The sequence below is a fragment of the Ursus americanus genome, chromosome 33, assembly GCF_024610735.1.
Source record: "Ursus americanus isolate L20-20 chromosome 33, mUrsAme1.1.p, whole genome shotgun sequence".
In the NCBI taxonomy this organism is placed as follows: Eukaryota; Metazoa; Chordata; class Mammalia; order Carnivora; family Ursidae; genus Ursus; species Ursus americanus.
The window spans coordinates 16,654,057-16,677,177 of record NC_142159.1 but is presented as its reverse complement, the minus strand read 5'-3'; the positions used below and the strand labels follow the sequence as shown (position 1 = coordinate 16,677,177).

The following is a 23,121-nucleotide window of genomic DNA, read 5'->3' as shown; positions in this document are numbered from 1 at the left end:
CTTGGGTGGCTCAGTCGGTTAAACACCCGACTCTTGATTTCAGCTCAGGTGGTGATCTCAGAGTTATGAGATAGAGCCCTGTGTGAGGCTCCGTGCTGAGCATGGGGTCTGCTTGAGATTCTCTCCCTCTACCCCTCCCCCTGCTCCCATGCATGCATGTGCTCTCTCTCTCTCAAATAAATGCAATCTTTTTTTTTTTAAGATTTTATTTATTAGAGACACAGTGAGAGAGGGAACACAAGCAGGGGGAGTGGGAGAGGGAGAAGCAGGCTTTCCGCTGAGCAGGAAGCCCAATGCGGGGCTGGATCCCAGGATCCCGGGATCATGACGTGAGCCGAAGGCAGACACTTAACGGCTGAGCCACCCGGGCACCCCAGAAATAAACGCAATCTTCAAATAAAAACAGTAAGTTAGGGAATTAACACTGATAGAATAGTATCATCTAATCCAGGTACATATGCCAGTTTTGTCGATTGTTGGAACAGTATGCCGCCCTGCTCTTTGCCCAGTCCAGGCTCACGCACGGTCGTTAGTTATCAAGTCTCTTCCTTTAATCCAGAACCGTGCACTGGCCTTTCCTCTTGCTCTTGACATTTGCGAGGCGTACAAGCCAGTGATTCTGTAGAGGGTTTCTCAGTTTGGGTTTGTCTGGTATGTTTACTCACAGTTACACTCAGGTTTTGCAGTTTGGGGGGAGATGAGTCTGTTTCAGTGCCCAGGAGGTCCATGTGTCTCAGCGGTAGTGGTGTGAACTTTGGTGACCTGGTGTGAGTGCTGCTTGCCCGGTTTCTCCAGTGTACATTGTGCTAATTTTTCTTTGTAATTAATAAACAAATTGTGGGAAGATGCTTCTGAGACTGTGACTATCTTGTTCCTTATCAAGCCATGGTGAGTTTTAGCATCTGGTGCCGATTTTCAGAATTCATTATTCCTTTTGACTTGGCGTCACTATGAGGAAGAACTTTGCCCTCCTCCCAATATGTTTGTTCCTTTATTTCTGTCATTATGGACTCAGGGATTCTCATTTTATGAAATTGATTCTAATCCATGATTGTCAATATTTATTACTCAGATTGTCCAGATATGCCTGTTAGGAGCTCTTCCCAGCTGACACCTAGTTTCCTTAAGATGCACCCATTCCATTCTTTAAGGACAAGATAGTCCAGACCCTTCCAGTGTTTTCTTTACCCCAGCCTTAGAATCCCGCCATTTCTCCGGGGAGCCCTCTTTCCTTTTAGAGGAGAGTGGTAGTCCAAAACCAAGATTCGTAAGTGCATGCATTGCTGTCCACGGCATTGCTCAGCAGAACTAGCAAACAGGTGTGTGTGTGTGTGTGTGTATCCACACACGCGCGTGCATGTCTGTAACCTTGAGTTCGTACTGATAACCGAAGCCCAAAACCTAGGGTTTTGTCTGGCTTTAGCCCATCCTGGTTTATAACTCCCATATCGAACAGTGAGAAACCTGGCTTGGGGATTTAATTTCTAGAGAGCAGTATTATCGGTGAGATCCACTTGGCTCCTGTGGGCAGGTGTAAAGATGAGTGAACATACGCTGCAGTTCTTTGGGAGGGAGTCGGAGCGTGAGTGCCCCCTGGCCTCTCGGCCTGTCTTCAGGTTCCTCTTTCCCTCCTCCTACCTCTTCTGCTGTCTACACCCCTGGGTGCCGTCAAGGCCCAGGGCGCATTTTTCCTGTCGTGGTGTTTATGAAGCAGTTTCATCCTTACTAGCTTTCAGTTAGGTAGTTGAGTTTAATATTTCGTGTATTTTCAAAACCCCTAAATTAACTTGCTTTTTAAGTGGGTGGCCCTGACTGATCATTTGTATGGGTCAGTGGCTTTGAATGGGAAGAAAGGCTTTCCTCAAATAGGGCGTCCTCTGTTCTCTTCTGAGCTGCTTCCCTGGGTCACTGTGTCATCATGAGAAGGTCACTCGATCTCTCTGGGGCTCATTGTAAGACGGTTGTAATGATCCCTTCCTGCCACACTGTACAAAATGTGAGGTCGCACACCCTGTGATTTTGGAGAAAAGTGGAACGGTCAGCTGAATATTATTTTATGGTATAATCAACATGTAACAAATTATGAGCAAATGAATCATTTTCCCACTTAAAATGGAGGTCTATCAATTGTGACATCACACGACAGACTCTTACAGCACAGAAAGAAAGAAAAGGCCCACCCCGGTTGCAGACTTCACTTCCTTTTCTCTCTATGGAGGACTTTGTGCATAAAATTCAAAGTCCCACTTACTCTACCAGGAAAAGTCCTCCTGCCGAGTGGTATAATTACAGATCCTTCCTCGATCCATTTAGATACCCTTCTTAAGGACCAGGAGATAGAGCCATAGAAGGAGAACGTTAGAACATGGCAGGCGGTAGTCACATCCCTCCAGGTTTCTTGGCTCCTCTCCCTGGGCCCTAGAAACCAGCCATAAAGCTGCTTTTTGGGCCCAAAGCTGTGATCTGCGAAGCCTTGTTCAGTCAAGGCAGGGGAGTCTTGGGGATTTCTTTTACCTCACCAGAATCTCTCTAACACTTTCGGTGGCCTCTCAGCCTCCAGCCTTACCTTCTCCCCCCTCCAGCTTTTTTAGGTTTTTTTTTTTTTTTTTTTTTTTTTAAGATTTTATTTTTGAGTAATCTCTACACCCAACATGGGGTTCACAATTACAACCCCGAGGAGGTGCTGGGTGGCTCAGTGGGAAGAGGGTGCCACTCTTGACGTCAGGGCTGTGAGTTCAAGCCCTGGAGGTTACTTACTCTGGCCAAGCCTTGCTTTCCTTTTTTTTTTTTTTTTTTTTTTTTTAAGATTTTATTTATTAATTCGACAGAGATAGAGACAGCCATCGAGAGAGGGAACACAAGCAGGGGGAGTGGGAGAGGAAGAAGCAGGCTCATAGCGGAGGAGCCTGATGTGGGGCTCGATCCCAGAACGCCGGGACCACGCCCTGAGCTGAAGGCAGACGCTTAACCGCTGTGCCACCCAGGCGCCCCATGCCTTGCTTCCTCATCTGTAAATGGGAACGATGATGATTCCTTCAGAAGGTTATTATGAGAATAAATTCATCCACATACGACTTCATTTCTATAAAAGAAACCTTTTACCACGGTGCCTGATCTGTACTAACGTTGGATTACATCATTATTTCCCCCCTTTATGCCCCACACAGCAGCCAGTGTTAAAACATAAATTGCATATGTCAGTCATCTGCTCAAAACCTTCCAGTGGCCTTTTGTCCCATTTTGGAGAAAAAGCCAAAGTCAATCCAGTGGACTCCAAAGACCTTGCGAGTTCTGGCCCTCCCCGTACCTGTCTGCCCTTGACTCTTCCCACCCTCTCCCTGGCTCCCCTGCTCCAGTCCTCCTGTCCTCGCTGTGGCCAAACACACTGGCACTTTCCCACCTTGGGGCCTTTAGACTGGCTGTCCTCAGCTTGTGACCTCTGACCTCTCCTCGCCCAGGTAACCCCAACGCTCACACCCTCGTCTCCTTCCAGTCTCTACTCAGTGTCTCCTGCTCAGTGAGATCTTCCTTGACCACTCTGGTCTTTCTAACCCTACACCCACTCTAACCCCCCTCTCTGCATGATTTTTCTCTCCGGCATTCCCCACAATCTCGCCATGGTCCGTATTTTTACCCGCATGGTCTGTTGGTTGACTGTCTGTGTCCTCTCACTAGAATGTAAGCTCCCTGAGGGCAGGGGTTGGAATTTGTTTGCTTTACTGTCGTATCCTGAGCACCGGAACAGAGCCGGCACACGGTGGGTACTCAATAAACGTTTGCTGACTAAGTGAATAGTAGTCTACGGACTCTGTTTCAGTCAAACTGGTTATTTATTCCTGAGTCACATTTTCCGAAGGGGTGATACGTTCATTGAACCAAGGTTCATCTCACAAGCGCAGTGTATCCATTAGGTGGTGACTGTCCAGAGCGGCTGTGTTAAGGAGGGTTCTGGGGCCATGTCTTGCCCATCCAGCCGCGTCATGTTACTGTTGTCCGCTGGAGCGCTGGGGAGGCCCGCGGGCCACGTGTTGGTCGAATATAAACCCCTTCCCCTCGCTCTTTCTTTTTCTTTCTTTCTCTTTCTTTCTTTCTTTCTTTCTTCCTTTCTTCCTTTCTTCCTTTCTTTCTAGATTTTATTTATTTATTTGACAAAGAGAGAGACAGGCAGCGAGAGAGGGAACACAAGCAGGGGGAGTGGGAGTGGAAGAAGCAGGCTCCAGCAGAGCAGAGAGCCCGATGCGGGGCTCGATCCCAGGACCCTGGGATCACACCCTGAGCTGAAGGCAGACGCTTAACGACTGAGCCACCCAGGTGCCCCATCGCTTTTTCTTTCTTAGTATGGACAGCTGTCCTGACTTGCTCAAGTCTTGCTCATATCTCAAGGCCCTGTTCAAGTCCTGTCTCCTCCAGCGACCCTCTCCTAGGCTCATCAGCTCCCTGGGACTTTGCTTCTTCTCATTGCCTATGTGTCTGCCCTTTTCCCTTCCCTTTCCGCCTTATTCTGTCCCTAGTGCCTGCCACTGTGCTGGACACTTAGGAAGGGGTCGCAGAAAGGCATTGTTTCAATCAGACTTTGGGGGAGGTAAATGGTAAACTTCTGCAAATTAGCTTAAGATGGTAAGACACTTGAGAAACTCAGAGATTCCAAGGACAGGTTACTGTCAAGGATGTACAAGAACCAAGCCCTTGTCGGCCTCTTCAGGAGCCCAGAGTTCTCTAGAATCCCCCTCCGACTGGGATTCAACTGCCCAGCACGGCCCCCGGGCCTTACAGTTCAGATTCCTTAGAGAGCATTTGATTGGCACAGCCTGGGCCAGCTGTCCACTCCGGTCCCACCGCTCTGGCCAGGAGGGCAGGTTCCAGGAGAACCGCTCACTGCCAGAGAACCCTGTTTATTTGTAGGTTTGGTCGGAGGCCGTCGCCTTGGTAGAGGGGCTGGACAGACATTCACCCAGATGATAGTCCTTTGTGTCTTTTTCTCCCCCAATCCCCACGTTCCTAAAAAGGGGATTTTTCCTTTTTTAAAAAAATTAATTTATTTGAGAGAGAGACGGAGAGAGCACAATCGGGGGAGAGGGAGAAGTAGGCTCCCCACTGAGCAGGGAGCCCACCGTGGGGCTCCATCCCAGGACCCTGGGATCATGAGCTGAACCGAAGGCAGACACTTCACCGACTGAGCCACCCAGGCACCCCAAAAGGGGATTTCTCAAGGAATTTATCTAGAGCACAAAAACCTTAAGAAAAAAAAGCTGTTGTGTGGGATATGAAATATGCATCAACACTTGAGGAGGGAGAAGAGCTCTGTTCTCTGCGGATATGTGTGGCCACTGGGTGCTGAGCAGTGGAAGAAACACTGTAAGATAACAATGGACAGGTGACACTGTCAAGGAGTTGACGCGCCTAGTGTGCCCCCCCCCCCCGGGCAACCTTGTTCAGTGCTTAGCGTGAGCAGCAGGCTGAGACTCGCAGGCCCCTTTCCGGACAGCCCAGCTCTTGTGCTGCCACAGGGGGGTGGCGGTTTGGGGAAGGGGGTGAAGGGAGGGAGGAAGCAGACAAAAGAGGGGCAAGGGGATGGTTGGGGACAGCCCCTGGCACCCCACCGCTGGCAACATCAGGGTGCTCACTGTTCGAGCTGAGTGAACAGCATGACCGCCATGCTAGGCCGGCCCTCCCGCGTGGAAAGGGACAACCATGGGGGTCAGATGGGTGTGGGCTGAAATTTCTACTCCAACATTCCCAGAATTCAGTTCTCGTCTCTCACTCTCTTCTCTCCCCTCCTATCCCCCAGCCTTGGCCCTTGATCCCTCTTTTTGATTCTGGGCCTCCCACCCCTGCCTACAAAGGGTATTTCAGATTTGTCCCCCGGGGCCTCATCCATGCTCTCCAGGCCAGCCAAGGCCACACCTCCGCACCGGACAGTGTCGTGCATCGCCACCTTCTCCTCCCGCTTTCTCTGAACCCAGGTGGGGCCCAGAGCCCTCCTGAGCCTCTGGAGACAGGGTGAGGAAGAGGCAAGCGGACACAGCCCAGGGGGCGGGCTCAGAGTCAGAATATCCGACTCCGCTCAAACTTAGGCAAATCCTTTTCCTCCACGGGAGAGAAGAACACCCGAGCAGCTCCCACTTCCCGGGAGGGGAGCGCGTGCCAGGCTCTGTGCCTCGTGTGCACGGCTCTCAGTAAGCCTGCGGTTGGGCACGGTTGGAAGTCCTATTTCACAGATGAAGAAACTGAGGCTCAGGAAGTCAGACGGGAGGAAGCTTTGTGCTCAAGCTGAGATGTGGTCCAGGGACGCGGACCCCCGCCTCTCCTCTGCTATATACGAACCTTCCTAAGATAGCTTTCAATTTCTGGAGCGCGCGCGCTGTTTTCCAGAAACCGTGCCAAGCACTTTGCATCCATTTATCTCCTTGAGTCCTGGCTCCTCACCACAGCCTTACCTTCGACGTCCCCTCTGAGCCGTCTTCTGCGGCTCCTCTCATTCCCATCCCTCCCTCTGGCTTACTTTGCTCCTTCAGACCACTTGATGGTGAGAAACCCATTCATCTGTTCACTCGGACTCTGCTCCCTGTTCCGGAACACACGCATGTCAAGGGCTGGGACCTTATCTGACACTCTGCGCCTGTCTGGCACGCACAGTAGGCACGATCAGTACCTGTTGAATAAATGAATGCATCCTGACCAACAACCCTGTGGAGTACCATGACCAGCCGCACCTTGCAGAGAATGAAACCGAGGCCCAGGCAGGAAACAGCTTGCACGGAGTCTCAGAGTCAGCGGGGATGGAGCAAGGATTCTGACCCAAGCAGGAAGACTCTAGAACCTTCTGTGATGAGCCCTAGTGGCCCCTCCCAACTGCAAACGTGGACGTGTGGAAATGCTTGGTCTTTATCTCATTGAAGAGGGAGGGACAGTGCTGCTCCCTGGGGGCCCCAGTACCAACCGTCTGATTGAGTGGGCTGGACTGGGAAGGAAGGCCTTTTGCTTGTTTTCACTCTCCAGGGGAGTGCAGAGGTTTGCACCCCTGTCGAGGCCGAGCTGACGGGATTAGAGGAAACAGCTGGCCCGAGCCTGTGCCCTGCGGGAGGGAGCTCACATTCCCGTGGCTCAGGGAGGGAGCAGCTCCCCACAGCCCAGCCACATTCCAGGTCGGTCATTTTCTTGAGCCCAGATGTTTGCTAATGAGCTGGGGAGAGAGGCTTTCAGCCCTCTACCCCAGCTCTGGGCCCCACATTACTCGGCCCCAAGAGGCTGGCCCGGGGCCAGCAGGCTCTGGCTTCAGGCCCGTGCCCTGTGCCAGCCAGGCCTGTCGGGGCGACTGGTGCGCCGCTGCCAACCAGGTGCATCTCCATGAGCTTGGGGACTCCGGCGTGACAGGTCCTGCCTTTCCTGCAGGGGCTCCGGCACCCTGGCTCCCAGTGGGGTAGCATCCTCCCGACAGCCTGATGGGGAGAGGCCCTGAGGCAGCCAAGAGGGTGTGGCAGGCGAAGGAGCCCAGGCTTCGGACTTGTCGGGTCTGGGTTCAAGTTCGACTCCGTCAGTCACTAGTTTTGTGATCTTGGGCAGGTCACTCCACTTTTTGAGGCCTCGATTTTTCTCACCTCTAAAAGAGGGATGATGCGGAGACTGCGGTGAGGATTCGATACGATAAAGCGGGCCCAGTGCTCGGCATGATACCTGCCACATAATGGGAGCTGTGGGTGTTATTGACAAGTCACTTTCCAGACCCTCTGCCCGCACTGCAGTCCTTCTGTGATGACCAGTCTTCCCCAGACAGGGGTGACTCAACACCAAGCCCCGTGTCCTTGATTAGGTGGGTTGGGATTGTTCTAGAACCTCCCCGTGTTGGAGAGGGTCATGGCCCAACTGTCAAGGGCTACTAGCCCCGGCATGTCTATGATCTGACAAGCTATGAGGCTACACAGTTAGCTTCCGATAGGGCTGGAGTGGCTTCTTTCCGAATGCAGACGTCCACCACCTACGCCGCCCAGAGTCTGCATGGACAATGGTCAGCACAGCGGTAGAGATTGCCTGGTGCCTAGGCTTTGCGGGACTCAGTCATCCAACAGACAGTAGCTGGCTTCATCTGCTGTGCGTGACTTTAGGCCAGTTCCTTAACCTCTCTGTAGGTTTTGCTTCCTTCCGTTATACAATGGGGACAACAGTACAGTTTATCTTACAGAATTATTGTGCCGGTGGCAAGTGCCTGGAATGGGAGTAGCACCCACTGAGGTGCTCAGGAGGCGTGAGCTATTCGGATTGTTATTATCCACACAAATACACGTCGTGAGATAACATATATTGGACGATTGTTATTCTTGTCATTCTCCTGGGAACACTTATCTATGGCGCTTAATAATTACTTCCCTTCAGCCAAATGCATCCTACACGTCCTTCGGCCCTGGGGACACTGAAATAGGTTATCGCTGCCCTCAAGGAGCTGTCGGTCTAATGGAGGAAAGAGAGGTGCACAAGCAGCTTAGAGGGAAATTGGCACTGCCAGAGGTCTGTGTTCATGCTCCAGGATCCCATCCGAGAAGAGAGAGGTTTATGGTACCCGAGAGTCTTGGGAAGTCTTTCCAATCTGGTGCTTAAAGAACGCCTTTACCAGGAGAGGAAAGGAGAAGGGAACTCCAGGCAGAGGGAACAGCATGAACAGGAGCTAGGAGGCACGGGGACACGTCTGGGTTTGGAGCCGTGGGAGCACACCTTGGAGTTAGCAGCAGGCCACTAGGAGCCCCCCCAGGTTGCTCAGCCACCAGGCACACGGATCCTCCCGGGGTAAAACACACGGACACGCACAACTCTGATAGAAAGCAAAATCTACAAGTCCCCCGATTGTGTCTACTACTTTCCAGGAGCAAAGCTGTTTCCTCATTCCACCGAGAGCACGCAGAACAGAGAGGGCGCAGCCGCCACCCACCCCAGTGCGGACTGCTCAGCGGGACCGCCGAGGCGACGCGGGGCGCAGGGCCTGCCTTCTGCCCTTCCCGAGAGCCAGAGAAGTGAGTCCGTGGGCCGGCGCGCCCGTCCTGTAGAGTCCTTCCGGGGCTCTCACACCCATCTCCGGATGCCGAGACCCGTGCCTGAGCTGAGAGGAGGCTGGGCGGAGGGCGAGGCACACGGGGGTCCCAAGAGCCGGACCTGACCCGGGTCGTGCCCCAGAGCGCATAGGTTGCGCGCACCGCGGGCCTGCGGAGCCGGTACGGTCGCCTGGTGCCGGGACTCGGTGGACCTGAGCGCCACAGCCTCGGAGCAAGCCCGCGGCGCCCGCGGCGCCCGGTCCCCACAAAAGGGAAGACCTCCATCTTTGTCACCCCGAGGCCTGGCCAGTGTCGAGAAAAGTTAGGCGGAGGGGAGTTCGAAGCGCGGAGAAAGCCGGCGGAGGGCGCTTTAGAACCGCCCGGGGCGCCGGGCTCTCTGCCCGATGCCCGGGGCGCCGGCCGGGGCGGCCCCGCAGCTCCGCTGCGCCGTCGGATCGCCGCGAAGGCCGGCCCGAGCCTCGCAGGCGGGGAGAAGGGCCGGGCCGGGCGGCCGGGGCGCCCCCTCCCGCGAGCCCGGAGGGAGCGGCCGTGCGCGCCCGCCCGCTCTTTCTTTTTCGCGTCCCTCCCTCCGCTGCCCCCGCCCTCGCTCCCTATTTGGAGCGGAGACACCCCTGACGTCGGAGCCGCTCGGCTCGCCGCTCCCCCGCACCGCGCGCCCGCCCGGGGCCGCAGACGGCGCGCAGCGCAGCCCAGCCGAGCCTCGCGGGGCCGCCGCCAGCCCTGCCGGCCGCCTCCCGAGCCTCCCGGGGGCGCCGGGCCTGCCGCCCCCGCGGCCCGCAGACAGCTCCGCAGGAACCGGCGGGCGCGCCGCGCTCCCCGCCGCCGCTGCCGCCGCGCGCGCGGTAAGTCCCGCCCGGGCCGGCACGCGGGCGCCCGGCTTCCAGAGGCTTCGGCCGCAGGGGCAGCGCCGCGCCCCCGGCCCGTCCCGCGGCCCCGGGGCACGGTGCGGAGGCGCCTCCGGACGCTGGGGCTGGGGACGTGGGCGCGGCGCGGGGTGGCTGGGCGCACCGCTGCGCCCCGAGCCCGTCCCGGGACTCGCCCGGGGGTTTCCATCGCTCGGTGAGAGTTTCGGCGGCCGGGAGAGAAAGGGAGGGAGGTGGGTGGCTAGCGCACGCCGGGCGGGTCGAGGGCGGGTCGGGCCGCGCGGGCGCCGGGGCAGCGGCCACAGCTCGGCCGCGGGGCTCGCGCGTCTCCCCGGCTCTGCCCGGGCCTCGCCGCGCCGCGAGCCGCTCCGGTCGGGTACGTTTCTGCCTCCTTTTTGTCTCGCCCCCTGTCTTTCTGTCTCCCCATCCGACTGCCCGTGTCTCTCGTCTCTCTGTTTCCGTCCCCCTCTGTGTTCGGTCCCTTTCTTTCTGTTTCTTCTCCCCTTTGCCTTCGTGTTCAGTCTCCCTGGGTTTGTGCCTCTGCCTTTATGTTCTCTCTGTCTCTCCGTTCTGCCCCTCTGGGGGAGTCCCTCTGTGTCTTTGCATCTCCCTGACCCCCCCCCAAATTTAGACAATCCCCCAGTGTCGGAGGCACGAGCCCCCCCATTGGGGTTCATGAATAGTTTCCTAGACCCGGTAAAAGAAGCGAAACCCTCCCCCTACCTTCCGCCTGCCCCCGGGGCCTGGCCCGGGTCATCCCCCTGGAATTGAGTCTGGGGCAGGGGGAGCCAGCCTTTCCGGGGGCTCAGTTTTCTTAAGAATTCCACCCCCGCGAGGCGGCCTGGACAACGGGGCCCCGCTGCCGGCCACCTGCCCGCCCCGCTCCCTGGGCGGGGCGATTCTGATCTTTTACAAGCGGCAGTAAAGGGGGCAGCTGCCTGCCTTGGCGCGGCCAGGGGGTTGGCAGGCATCAGGGGAGAAGGGCACATTTTCAGGCTTTCTGAGGCCCTCGCCCAGCTGGAGGACACCAGCCTGTAACTACGGGAACCCCAGGAAAACAGAGGTCAGGGCTGGAGGCCAAAGGCTGGGCGCTGCCTGGGGAGGGGGGTGGGGAAGCAATTTGTCAACAAGGAGCCCCTCACCCTTTGTTACTGTGGAAACCACCAGCCTCCAGAAACTCCCCCAGATGCTGGAACTGCTTGGGTGTGGTTTGCCTTTAGTTGGCGGCCAAAGAAAAGGCGAGACTGGAGCATTTCCTTGGTGACCCTTGCCCCTCCCCCCCACCCCTGCAAGCTGCACCTCTTTCTCCTGGGCCTGCACCGTTGGAGGCGTGGTTGGGGGGACTAGGTGGTCTACATTAGCCACGGGTATATCCTCATTCTTTTAAAGTGAGATTTCAGACTGTGTGGCTCTTTCTCCCCACCCCCAGCCCCAAGGGTCGGAGGCTGCAGAGTGGGCAGGGATGCTGGTGAGGTCTGCAGCGGGACTTCTGCTGAGCAGATGTGCAGCGGGCCCTGCAGCAGCTCATTAGCATAGATTTGTTTTGGAGACAGTTTTTGGTCTGGGGGCAGGAGGGTCTGCAGGTGGGAGAGCCGTGGCCTGGGTCTGGGGGCGGGAGCCCGGACGCTGGACCCGCCTGGCAGAGGCGGGCAGGCCTTTGGCGCACGGGCCTGGCCCTGTGTGTCTGCCCCCCGGACACTTAGTTCATGCTCTGCCAGCGCTGACGGCCGAGGGGAGGACGGAAGCCACCCTGCGGTGAGACTGGGGTCATGGAATCACAGTGGCCTTAAGCCACACACTGGAGCCAGACTGCCCTTGAGGGAATCCGCTGAAACGGACATTCCCAGGCCATGCTCCGTCTTCTAGAAGGGGCAAACGTGAGGCTCAGGGAGACAAAGCAAATGTTCAGCGGCTCTGTCTGTGACTATAGGCTCTCCCGAGCCCAGGCACACAGTAAGTCAGTGGATGAGCTTGGGCCTGAACTTGTCCTTGGACCCCAGAGTGGGCCCGGGAGAGCCTGCCGAGCAGAGCAGGGCTGGGGTCTGATGCCTCCTGGCCTGCGTCCCAGAGCGACCTTTCCAGCTGTACCATTCAAGGAAGTCCCTGCGCTCATTCCAGGACCTGCAGGGACTGCCCCACCCCGGCTGAGCCCAAGCCTGGGGCTGCGGCCACGGTGGCCACGCCCTCCACACCCGCAGCGGGACAGCCTGGCAGCCAGGCCCAGCCTGTTTTCTCCAGGCTGGGTCCTGGGGGCTGATCACTCCAAGACCCTGTCCCTCAGTCAGGGGCCCCAGGGTGAGGGGCTGAGTGGGTTCTTCCTCTCGGCACCCACCCTGGCAAGTCCGTGTGGGGGGCAACCCTCGACAGTTGATAAAACCCTTTCTGAGCCATCATCTCATATGGTTGGGTTTGCCCTAAATCCACTTTGATCAGGGCAGTCGCAGACCCAGATTTAGATATTTTCAGGACCCGCCCAGGATCTGGTGGGAGGAGGCGAGGGAGAGGGGAGGGCGAGGGGCATCGTGTGGAAGGCGGGGGTGGGGGGTGGGGGCAGAGTTCGGGGACCCCAGGCTGGCCCTAGGGGTGACATTACTGAGGCTTTATCCCGTAGCAGCTGCCCTCTGCAGACCTTTCCACGCACTCCGTGTGCCCACCTTACAGATGAGGAAATTGAGGCACGGAAAATTTAAGTTGGCTGAAGGAGGATGTGAGCCTGGGTCTGTGGCGGTCAGTGGTGGGGAACCCAGAGCTTGCCCTGTGTGTATGTGGACAGGAAAAGCGGGAGAGGGGGGCTGGGGTCGTGTGGTCTGATCAGTTCGAGAACAACACACCACAAAGGCCACGTACTTGCTGTGCCGGGACGCCGGGCCCCCAGCAGAAGTCTCCATCCGACTCCGGCGGGGTCCTACGTGGGAAGGGCGCCCGGGGGGGTTACGGAAGCAGGAGCTGAAGTTGGGGAGAGGCTGCCTTTGCCACCCAGGATTTGCTGGCCCTCCCTCACCTGCTTCCACACCGGGCTGGTTGGGTGATGCCACAGGCCTGGGTATATGTGTGACTGCTGGTGAGTGGACCATTCTAGCAAGCCAATCCTGGTGAACGTGGCCTGAATATTCAGCTTTGCCCCAAAGAGGAAACGGGCCACGTTTGTTCACTTCTTACACAAAACAGACTCTGCTCTACGCAGGGTTTCATGGTGGGGGTGGGTGGGCTGGAGGTCTCCCTTGAGATCAAAGCCCCTCCCGTGACTCGAAGACTTCATTCCGGGCCCTAGAATCCAGGCAGTGGGATGGGTGGCTCCCGTCAGCAGTGCTGTTATGAGGGCCCCTTCCCTGGGGAGTTTGGGGGGCCTCAGAATCATGTGGGAGTGCTGGTAGCTGATGCCCAGGCCACAGCCTGGACCTACACGGTCTGAATTTCCAGGGCTGGGGCCCGGGCGTCTGGGTTTTGGCAAGCATCTCCTGGAAGATGCTAGGGTCTGGGAGGTGTGCAAACAGAGAGAGAGGACCCCGAAGGCCCAGCCATGACGCCTGTTCTTGCTGCCCCACCCCTAAGCCTCCCCAGGGACCTTCTGAACCAAGGATCCCAAGAAAGCCCCCCAGCGGCTCTCCTGTGTTTGTCCCCTGCCCTCTTCGCTGATGTGAGAGAGCTGGGTGTTCACCTCCTTGGTCTGTGCCTCAGTTTCCATGGTGCTGGCAAGGGTCAGCCAGCATCCCCTCCCCTCCCCCAGGGAACTTTCTTGCTGTGTTGTTGGCAGCCTCAGGATGTGTCTGATGTTCACACGAGGCCTCTGAGGATCTGGGGGGTTTGGATTTGGGAGTGGCCATGGGGTGGTGAGAAGGCACCCACCCCGTGCTGAGGATGCCCCCACTGAAATCTTGCCAGGACTCTGAGGCAGAGCTGTATCGGACCTTTCCCGAGGCTCCAAGGACCCAGGGGTTGGCCTTGGCTGCATGTTTGTCAGTGTGTGGGAGGGGGATTGGGGGATGGGGTGGGGGGTGGTGTCTCATGAGCAGAGGGGTCTCGTGGGCAGTGGAGTCAGGAGTGAGACTTGAACTCTGCTCCCAGGTAGTGTGACTAAGGATAAGAGACGCAGGCTGCTGGCGTAGGGAGCCCCAGGCCTCTTGCCAACTCTGGACCCTTCCCTGGATTCCCTGGACACCTTCTCTTTCTCTGTTACTGGCTTTTTCCTCTGGGAGCCTTTCCATCTGCAAAGGTAGCTGGTGCTTACCTTGCGACTGTCCATGTTCAAATCTTGAGGCTAGTCAGTCCGAATTTTGTAAGCTTGAGCAAAACTCTTAAGCTCCCCATGCCTCAGTTTCTTCATCTGTAGAATGGAGGAGAGAGTAGTGTCTATCTCATGGGGTTGTTGTAAGGACCGCATAAGTGCATCTATGTAAAGCACCCAGAATAGCGCCTAGTCCGCGGTGAGCACGAGCTCTTGCTCCGGTGAGACAGGCAGGGAATGTGCTGGGCTTTGAGCGTTGAAGCCCCTCTCCTTGCCTTTGCCCATGTGGTCCCTTCAGCCAGGAGCTCCCTCCTCTCCCCATCATTGGTAACTCACTGCAGTCCTGAATTAAATCCAGAATTAAGGGGGTGCCTGGGTGGCTCAGTCCGTGAAGCCTCTGCCTTTGGCTCAGATCATGATCCCAGGGTCCTGGGTTTGAGCCCTGCTTCAGGCTCCGTGCTTAGAGGGGAGCCTGCTTTTCCCTCTCCCTCTGCTGCTCTCTCTGCTTGTGCGCTCTCCCTCTCAAATGAATAAATAAATTCTTAAAAAAAAAAAAAATCCAGGATTAAGACTCTCATCCTTCCCCACACCCCAGGCACTCCTACCCCGCAACCCATCTGATAGCTGCTTCCTCGAAACCCACCTCCTTTGACCTCCCCCTCTAGACTCTGAGCTCTGAGTGGGCATAGGGTCTGGGGCCCCAGCTCCCCTGCCCTCACCCTCGCCTCTGTCTCCCCCACCGCCTAGAAGGTGCTCAGGGGACCAAGGGTTACAAAGAAGAGCATTGCTTGGCCCGACTTGCCGGGGTGGGGGGCATTGGGGATGACCCTGTTTGCAAAGCAAGGGGGGTTGTTGGCCTGGGGGGATCCCTCTTCCCACCTGGCATTCTAGGAGTCCCATGACTTGTGCTGTGACCTCCAGGAAGGGAGGAAGAGATGAGAATCCGTGGGTGAGGTGCTTGTCTGAGGAAGGAAGGGCGCTTCTGTCTAAAAAAATTAGCTGAGTTGCTGCTTGAAACACAAAAAAAGCATAAACCAACAAACAAGAAAACCTGCCGGCAAAGAGCCCACCCTAGTGCGAGGGAGCAGCAGGGATTCTTGGGGGGTGGGTATGAGGGCGGCCAGAACCTGGGTGCATCCTGATGTCAAGTGTGTGTGGGAGAGACTAGCCTGGAGTCCTCCCCCCCCCCCCCCCCCGTCTCTTGCTCCCTCGGTCTGAGGCCTGCCCTCCCTTCCCCACGCTCTCCCAGGGGTGAGGGCTGGCCTGAGCTGGGGGCCTGCTGACTGCATCCTCCCAGTCCTTCTCCCCAGCAGTGCCATACTCCCCATCTTAGGGTTGGGGCAAGTAGGTGCAGAGAGAGCTTTGTTTCTGGAAGTCACACAGCTTCCAGGTGGGAAGGCCAGACTTGAACCAGGGGACTGCAGGGGCCGTGCTTGTGGCAGGAGCAGGGCCGTTGGCTGGAACTTAGGGCCGCTGGCCTGGAGAAGCAGACTGTGGTTCCAGCCCCCTCTGGGGTCCCGGCCGGACCTGGCGGGTTGGCTTACAGGACCCCCTCCTCCCCCATGGGCACAGCTGGTTTAGCTCTGGGCTGTGGACGGGGGAAGAAGACTCCCCTTGAGCTATCACCTGACCCTAATAACCAGTCCCCATACTCCAGGCCTATGACTCCCCTAAAACCTCACCACTACCCTGTCTCTCAATAAGCCTTGTTATTAACCCCACCCCCGGTCTCAGGTCTTCCCCCTTTAGCCTGGTCCCGGCCCATGGCTGCCATTCCACCCCCTCCCCCCTCCCCCGGCCCCAAAGCAGACCCCGCGGGGTTCTAGGCTACTTCCATATCATCCCAGTCTCAACTCCCACTCATCTCCACCCCACCCGATCTCCCTGAGGAATCGCACAGGGTCAGCTAGAGGACAAAGTCCCCAGACCCGTCTGAGGGCTCTGAGGGAGCTCTGGCCTCCGGTAGTCCCTGCAGGGCCCCTCGTGGTGTGCTGTGTGGTCAGACCCTGACTCAGAGCCTAATTCCCTAGGCACGAAAGAGGACTCGCTGGGGTCGGGGAGCCTCCTGGATGCCCAGCTTGTTGAAAAATTAGTTAGGCTGCCAGTTAGGAACGAGTCCGTTCTGTTTTGTTAGGATGTGGTTGTACTGAAAACATAGGCTTCGCTGTCCATCTTGTGAGTGAGACCGGAAATATGTGGGTGAGAGCCAGGGTCATGACACAAATGCATTTGGGATGGGGCAGGCTGGCCCGACTCACCTCCTACTGCTCTCCCTGCTTCACCCCTCCCCGCTGGCTGGGAGCAGGGGTCACCCAGGCGTTGGGTCCAGTGAGATCGGACTCGTCTCTGCTTCTGGACACCTCCTGCACGGAGGAGGGGCTGAGCAGAACTTTCTAGGTGGAGAGAACAGAACACAGGGCTGTGGAGGTGGTCACAGCCCTGCAGGCTGGCCCGGGCCCTCTCCTAGAGCCCAGCTGAGCCAGCCCCCCTAGGTTATCCCTGGAGCAGCAGCAGGCAGGACCCCCCCAACACCTCCCCCTTCCTGGACACTTCAGCAAGGAGGTGGGCCCAGGGTAGGATCGTTCAGAACGGGAATGTTCCCACTGCAGTGCTGGGCGTCTGTGGGACAGCACCTGGCCCCTGATCCCAACTCGGCCCTGCCCAGGCCCCTCTTGGGACTGTCCCAAGGCACGGAATCCCACACTGACTGAGCTGGGCCAGTGCTCGAGCCATGTCAGAAGCACCTTGGAAGCTTGCTAGAAATTTGCAGTCCCACTCCACCCTAGAACCTCACTCCCCAAGTCCCCAGGGGACTCAGGGGCTTCTCAGGGGTTTGGAAATCAGTGGTCCAGGGAACCTCACTCATTGTAGAGGCGGGGACAGTGAGGCCTGGGTGTCCAGCAGGTGCAGACTCCTGGCTCCTGGTCCAGCGCCCTTTCCTGTGCCCTGTCCCCAGAGGACCCCCTTGCAGGCGTTGCCCTCATTTCCACGTCGCTCTGAAGCCTCCCTTCTCCACACGTTTGGAGGTGGGGAGAGGGCGGAGCCTACAGAGGCTGAAGTTGGGGAACACTGGGAGAGCCCCCTCTGAGAGCCGTCCTTCAGACACACGCTGCCCTGCGGCGCCATCTTCTGGCAAATTCTGGTATTACTGTCTCCTATCCAGAGGGTCAAGCGCTTGGCTTGGCTTGTCTCGGAGGTTGGGATGGAACTGGGGACAGATAAGGATGTATGCGTAGACTCAGGGCTTGCGGCTCTAATGGGGCATCCAAAAAAGAAATAGCCTGGGGTTAGCTTTTTCACCTGACGCCTAGCCAGCCAAGGTGGCCCCGGAAGTCACCGTGCTGGACGGAGGAGGTTAGCTTTCCGGGTGGCCGAGCCGCGGGCAGGACGCCCAGGAGACACGCTGGGTGGCCAGCCCCTCGAGGGCAGCCCTGTGGTTCCCGGGGAAAGGTTTTGTGTTCCCCGGAGGGCCTGAAGCATCTCCACCAGCCCCGTTTCTTAGATGAAGAAACCGAGGCACAGACATAAAAAATAACTTGCTCAAAGCTGCCCAGTAGGTTATCAGAGTAACACCCACAGAGCGTGCCTTATCTGCTGGCCTCACCGCCGGGGGCTCTCACCCAGCCTTCCCGACGCCCGTCCCACATGTGTATGCTAGCAGCCCCGCCGTCCAGGTTCGGAAAGGAGAAACGACTTGTCCAAGGTCGTGCATTGCTGGTAAGCGGTGGAGTGAGGATTCGAACCCAGGCAGTCAGGTGTCAGAGCCCACACCCGTCACACCACCGTCCCCTCTGTCCACAGCCCCCTGTGCCCCGCCGGGCTCACCCGCAGTCTGTGCTCAGTTCTAGGGCTCTAGAGGCCACAGGCACAATGCTTCGGGTCCTGGTTGGGGCCGTCTTCCCCGCCATGCTGCTGACCGCCCCGCCGCCCATCAACAAGCTGGCGCTGTTCCCGGACAAGAGCGCCTGGTGCGAGGCCAAGAACATCACGCAGATTGTGGGCCACAGCGGCTGCGAGGCCAAGTCCATCCAGAACAGGTGGGACGCAGGGGCGGCAGGCGGAGGGGCTGAGGGCAGGGGCCAGGAGGGAGGCAGAGGCCTGGGGGCCCATCCCCGCCGCCACCGCCTCGGTGTCACGGGCACAGTGACCTCTCCTCCCACAGGGCGTGCCTGGGACAGTGCTTCAGCTACAGCGTTCCCAACACGTTCCCGCAGTCTACGGAGTCGCTGGTGCACTGTGACTCCTGCATGCCGGCCCAGTCCATGTGGGAGATCGTGAGTACCGCTGCCCGCCCCTGCCGGCCCGGCCTCCGCCCACAGCCTCGGCCTCGGCCGCCGCGCTTACCAGTCAGGCCCCACCGTGTGCAGGGGCCGAGCCTTGTGCTGGGGATCCAGACGTGCTCCTTGCCGCGTGATGGCTTATGTGTCTGATGCCAGTGTGTAAGGGCAAGAGATATCTCTGCAGCTCCATTCTGATGTCAGTCACATGATGAAATCCTTTCAGTGGTTTCACATTGTTTTAAGATGAGACCCGAATCGTTGCCGTGTCACTCAGTGCCCAGCGTGGTCTGGCTCACCAGGCTCTGGAGCTCTGTCTTGCCTCTCTCATCTTTTTTACTTGCTTTACACTTGACATCAATGTGCTTTCTTTCCATCTCTCATACCTGCTCTGCTTGCTGCCACCACAGGGCCTTTGCACATGCTCTTTCCCCTGTTTGGAATACCTTTCTTCTCCTCACCCAGTTAACGTCTATTCATTCTTCTGCTCTTGGCTCAGCACCATTCACAGGGCCCTTTCCCACCCCTGAGCACTGTGTGCCTCTGCTTTGACATCTGTCCCCTCACAATTTTCCATCTGCATTTGGGTGATCGTGAGACGTCTGTTTCCCCTGCTACACTCTGAATTTGTTGAGGGACCACGCCTATCCTGTGTCCCCAGCGCTGGCAGGGAGTAGGTGCTCTGTGGAAGGAAGGAGGGAGAGAAAAGGAAGGAAGGATGGGAAAAAGGAAGAGCTGTCGGAAAAGTGTGAATTAGGGAAAGAGCAAGACCCTGCAGCGTCCAGTAGGGCAGACCTGGGCCGGGCTCGGCTTCGGGATGGGGCTCTGAGGAAGTGACATCTGAGGGCAGACCCAAAGCTGAGGTAGAAGTTAGCTGGGCCGGTTTGGGGCAGGTGCTCCGGGGTGGATTAGGTGAGGACCTTTCAGGCAGAGGGAACAGCATGGGCAAAGTCTCGGGCAAATCAGGCAGCTCCGAGTTGGTGGGAGCGGCGCAAGGTCAGGGGTGGAGAGGTCCACCAGAGGCCTCCTGAAGGTCCTGGGGGGGCCTTGGTAAGGAGTCTGGACTTTTCTTCAAGTGCAGTGGGGAGCACTGAGGGGGTTGTGGGCAGGGGCAGGCCCCGCTGGATTTCTCCCCTCAGGCTGCTGCGGGGATGGGTAGGGAGGTGGCAGGACTGGCTGTGAGGAGACAAGTCGGGCGGCTCCTGCAGGGGCTCCCCCTCCTCCCTGTGGAGGGGCCCGCAGAGCTAACTGGGGTACCCCCAGGTGGGTTCAGGCATTCTGGGGTCTCTGGGATTGTCGGTCCTGTGGGGAGTGTAGTTGCCCTTGGGGCCTCTGGAAACATGTCTCCTCTTCTCTCCTGGCCTCCGCAGGTGACCTTGGAGTGCCCCGGCCACGAGGAGGTGCCCCGGGTGGACAAGCTGGTGGAGAAGATCCTGCACTGTAGCTGCCAGGCCTGCGGCAAGGAGCCCAGCCACGGGCTGAGCGTCTACGTGCAGGGCGAGGACGCGCCGGGCTCCCAGCCGGGCACCCGTCCCCACCCCCACCCTGGCGGGCAGACCCCCGAGCCCGAGGATCCCCCCGGGGCCCCCCATGCAGAGGAAGAGGGGGCTGAGGACTGAGGCCCCAACTCTTCCTCCCCTCTCGTCCCCTGTGGAATGTGGGGTCTCACCCTTGGGGGAACGGTGGGGAGAGAGGCTGGAGCCCCCCTTTGGCACTGGATGGACTTGGATTCAGACTTGGACTTGGAATGCTTTCCGGTTGCCATGGAGATCTGAAGGGAGGGGTTGGGGCCAAGCTGCACAATTTAATATATTCAAGAGTGACGGGAGGTAGCAAAGGTCTTCAGGGTTCTTTTTTGGAGGCGGGGGGGGGGGGTGTTCTCTTCCTTTCTGCCTCCTAGAGACGTGCCTTTGGGAGGGGGAGATGGTTGGTTAAGCTGCTGAGGTGGGTGTGAGGTCCTCACAGCCCCTGGTGGGGCAGGGCCCCTGGGGGGCAGATGGTGGAGTGGGGGCCCAGAGCTGAGGATGGGCGCCTTGCCAGTAGCAGCCTTGGGGGGGGGGGCTGGGTCCAGGCTAGGAAGACCACTGGCAGAAGCGCTAGCCCCATAATCTTCCCCGAAGACCTCCCATCCCCAGGACGGCTTCTCCCCAGTGGCACCAAAATGGCCCTCCCTCGATGGCATGCTTGGGAGTCAGGTCTGGGCAGGACCCTGCTGACTCATGGCCCTGGAGCCGGGAGCCAGGCTCTCCGGGGCCTCTCTGGCTTCCTTGGCTTTCCAGGGGGTGGAGGAAGGCAAGGGAGGAGCCTACCTGGGCCAGGGGGAGGGGAGGACTCCGGGACCATCAGCCGAGTATCCCTCCCTCTCCGAGATGGTTGTGCCTCCCACTGCCCCCCAAGTTTTGGGCCCCTCGGAAAGCTGATGGAGCCAGCCTTCCTCTGCTGGGGAGCTCTTTCTAAATATCTGATGGTGGGCAGGCTCCAGGGAGGGACCTGGGTGGCATGGACTCTGGCTGAACCTCGAGAAACCAGGAAGAGGAGGGGGGAGGGCTCACGGCAGCCAGTGTCCCCACAGCTCTCCAGCACCCAGTTCCACCCGTCACCTCCCTCCCAGCTGCACTTTAACCCAGAGGGGGAGTGGGGTCCTGGGGACAGGGCGGGTGGGCAGCAAAGAACGCCTCTTGGTGCCACACCTGCCTGTGTCTGCTCTTGTGTCCCCAGGGCGGCTGTCCGCTCCCCCCACCCCTGCCCGGGGCGCCCCGCCCGCCCTCACGGCTGTTCTGACGAGAACTTCTGGAGCTTCTAACCAGAACATTGTTTCCCTGAGTTTCTCCTGAATAAATTGTTCAATGCTTGTGTTCTCTTCCTCACTGGGTGGCTCTGCCGACCCACGGTCCCCCAAGGGGCCCTCAGCAAGGCCTGGGGGAGGGGGTCAGGCTGCATGGTGCACCCCAAGCAGACTCTCCCTGTGGCCAAGTGGCTGCTGCCTCCTTTCAGCCCCCACCTCTTTCCTCAGGCGCCCATTTCTGGCCTTGTATATACCTTGCGTGGGCCGCCAGACCAGGCACTTCTCATCTTGACCCCTGGGCCCCTTGGCTTGCCTCTTGCCACCTCTTCCCCCTCCCAGTGACCCAGCCTCAGCCCTTCCCTGGACCCCAGTCTAGCCCAGCCCAGAAGAAGGGGAAAGAGACAAAACCAGTGGTTATAAAGGAATATACGAGGTGGGGTGCTGTGCTAAGTACTTTACATAAAGTCACTCACTTAAACCTCAGCACCACCCCGTGATGCAGCTGCTGCCCGCACTGTACAGATGGGGCGTCGGAAGTGGGGAGGGATTACGTCATCTGTCTGGGGCCAGGCGGTGGAGAGGTGGCAGCCACAGACCTCGAGCCCAGGCTCACTGCTGTCAGCATACCCTGAGCGGTTGTCATTTGTCCGTCTCCTGCTCTGTGCCACGTGGGTGCTTGACCACCTGACAGTGATACTGCGGCCTTGGGATCATTACCCCCATGCCTTTTGCTCCTCCCCCTCCCCCCCAGCTTTCCCATCGAGACCCAGCGGGGCTGGTGGGGTGGGTGAGGGCCCCGACCCTTTCTTCCTCAGCCACATTGCTGTAAACACCACGTACCAGGCAATTCGCGTATATTACTTCTAATCCATTGAAAAACCCTCCTTTTGCAATTGAGCGCGTTTTTGCCCTGGGAGTGCTGTGCCCGGGCTTAGCAGTAGCCAGGCCCGGATTCTAATCTTGCGCCCTCTAGCGACAACGGTTGTATACCACACGCACGATTTCCTCCACGGACTCAGCCTTCCCTTCTTGGCTGCCCTGTGCTGTTGTGCAGGTTGTGTACTTTCCAGCTCCAGAATGGCGGTTTCTTGCAGTTGCGCGGACATAACCATCCACGGCGGCCCTGCGGCCCCGACGTGGAGTTGGACTGGAAAGAAGTATACCTCCTGCATGCAGACTTGAGGGACGCCTACCCTAGTCTGGTCGGGACAAGCCCTGGTCGTATTAACAGCCATTCTATATGGCGGGAGGTGAGGCCTGACCCAGGGGCTCAGAGAAGAGGCTGCGGGGCTTCAAGGACTCAGAGACCGGGTTCAAATGCAGGACTTCCTGAGGCCGTGTCGCCGGTGCTGGACCTGACAACCAAGCACTGTATTGGCAGGATGAATCTTGGCCAGGAGCCGCTGCCAGTCTGTATGGCACCAGAAAGGGTAGACATATAAACAAATTCAGAGGCTCGTTGGAAAGAAAGCAGGAGGGTAGGTTGGCGGGGCTGGTGGCAGGTCTGGAATGCTAGCCAGAGTTCAGACTTCATTCTCTTTGCAGTAAGAGCCCTGGAGGGCTCTGCACAGAGCTGGGTTTCCGGGAGAGTGGAGACGGGCGGCGGTGACTGCAATGGTCCGGGCAGGAGACAGAGACCGGAGGTGGTAAAGGCCAGAATTGGGTGGGGGCAAGGGCACTGGGGAAGCAGGGCCAGGCAGGAGAGGCGCAGCAAATGGGAGGAGCCAGATTGGAGTGCTGACAGAAGCATCACTTGTGCCAACCTGCCAGGGGGCATGAGATGGGGAATAATGACTTCGCTTTGCTTTTCCAGCCTCAAGCTGAACCACCAAGAGAGCCCAGCCAAACCATTTCAGGTCTTCCTCTGCCCTTCGCTCCCCGCCCCCCCCACAGCAATGGTGGCAGGATCTAAAATCTTTACAAGGGATTG

The 23,121-nt window shown here is 58.1% G+C and overlaps 1 protein-coding gene and 1 pseudogene across 2 annotated transcripts; both read left to right on the top strand.

Moving 5' to 3' along the window:
- The first annotated feature begins 1,539 nt into the window (after nt 1-1,539).
- On the top strand, nt 1,540-10,104 carry LOC148107230 (uncharacterized; annotated as a pseudogene).
- NBL1 (NBL1, DAN family BMP antagonist) lies at nt 9,080-20,243 on the top strand. 2 transcript variants are annotated; one of them, XM_045782454.2, is made up of 4 exons: nt 9,080-9,200; nt 17,972-18,166; nt 18,292-18,403; nt 19,777-20,243. In XM_045782454.2, the coding sequence occupies exons 2-4, from the start codon at nt 18,000-18,002 to the stop codon at nt 20,023-20,025; spliced, it is 528 nt and encodes a 175-aa protein (XP_045638410.1). In that variant the 5' UTR covers nt 9,080-9,200; nt 17,972-17,999; the 3' UTR covers nt 20,026-20,243. The 2 variants fall into 2 exon arrangements, with proteins under 2 accessions (XP_045638410.1, XP_045638411.1); XM_045782455.2 differs by lacking the exon at nt 9,080-9,200 and adding an exon at nt 9,749-9,883.
- The last annotated feature ends 2,878 nt before the right edge of the window (nt 20,244-23,121 follow it).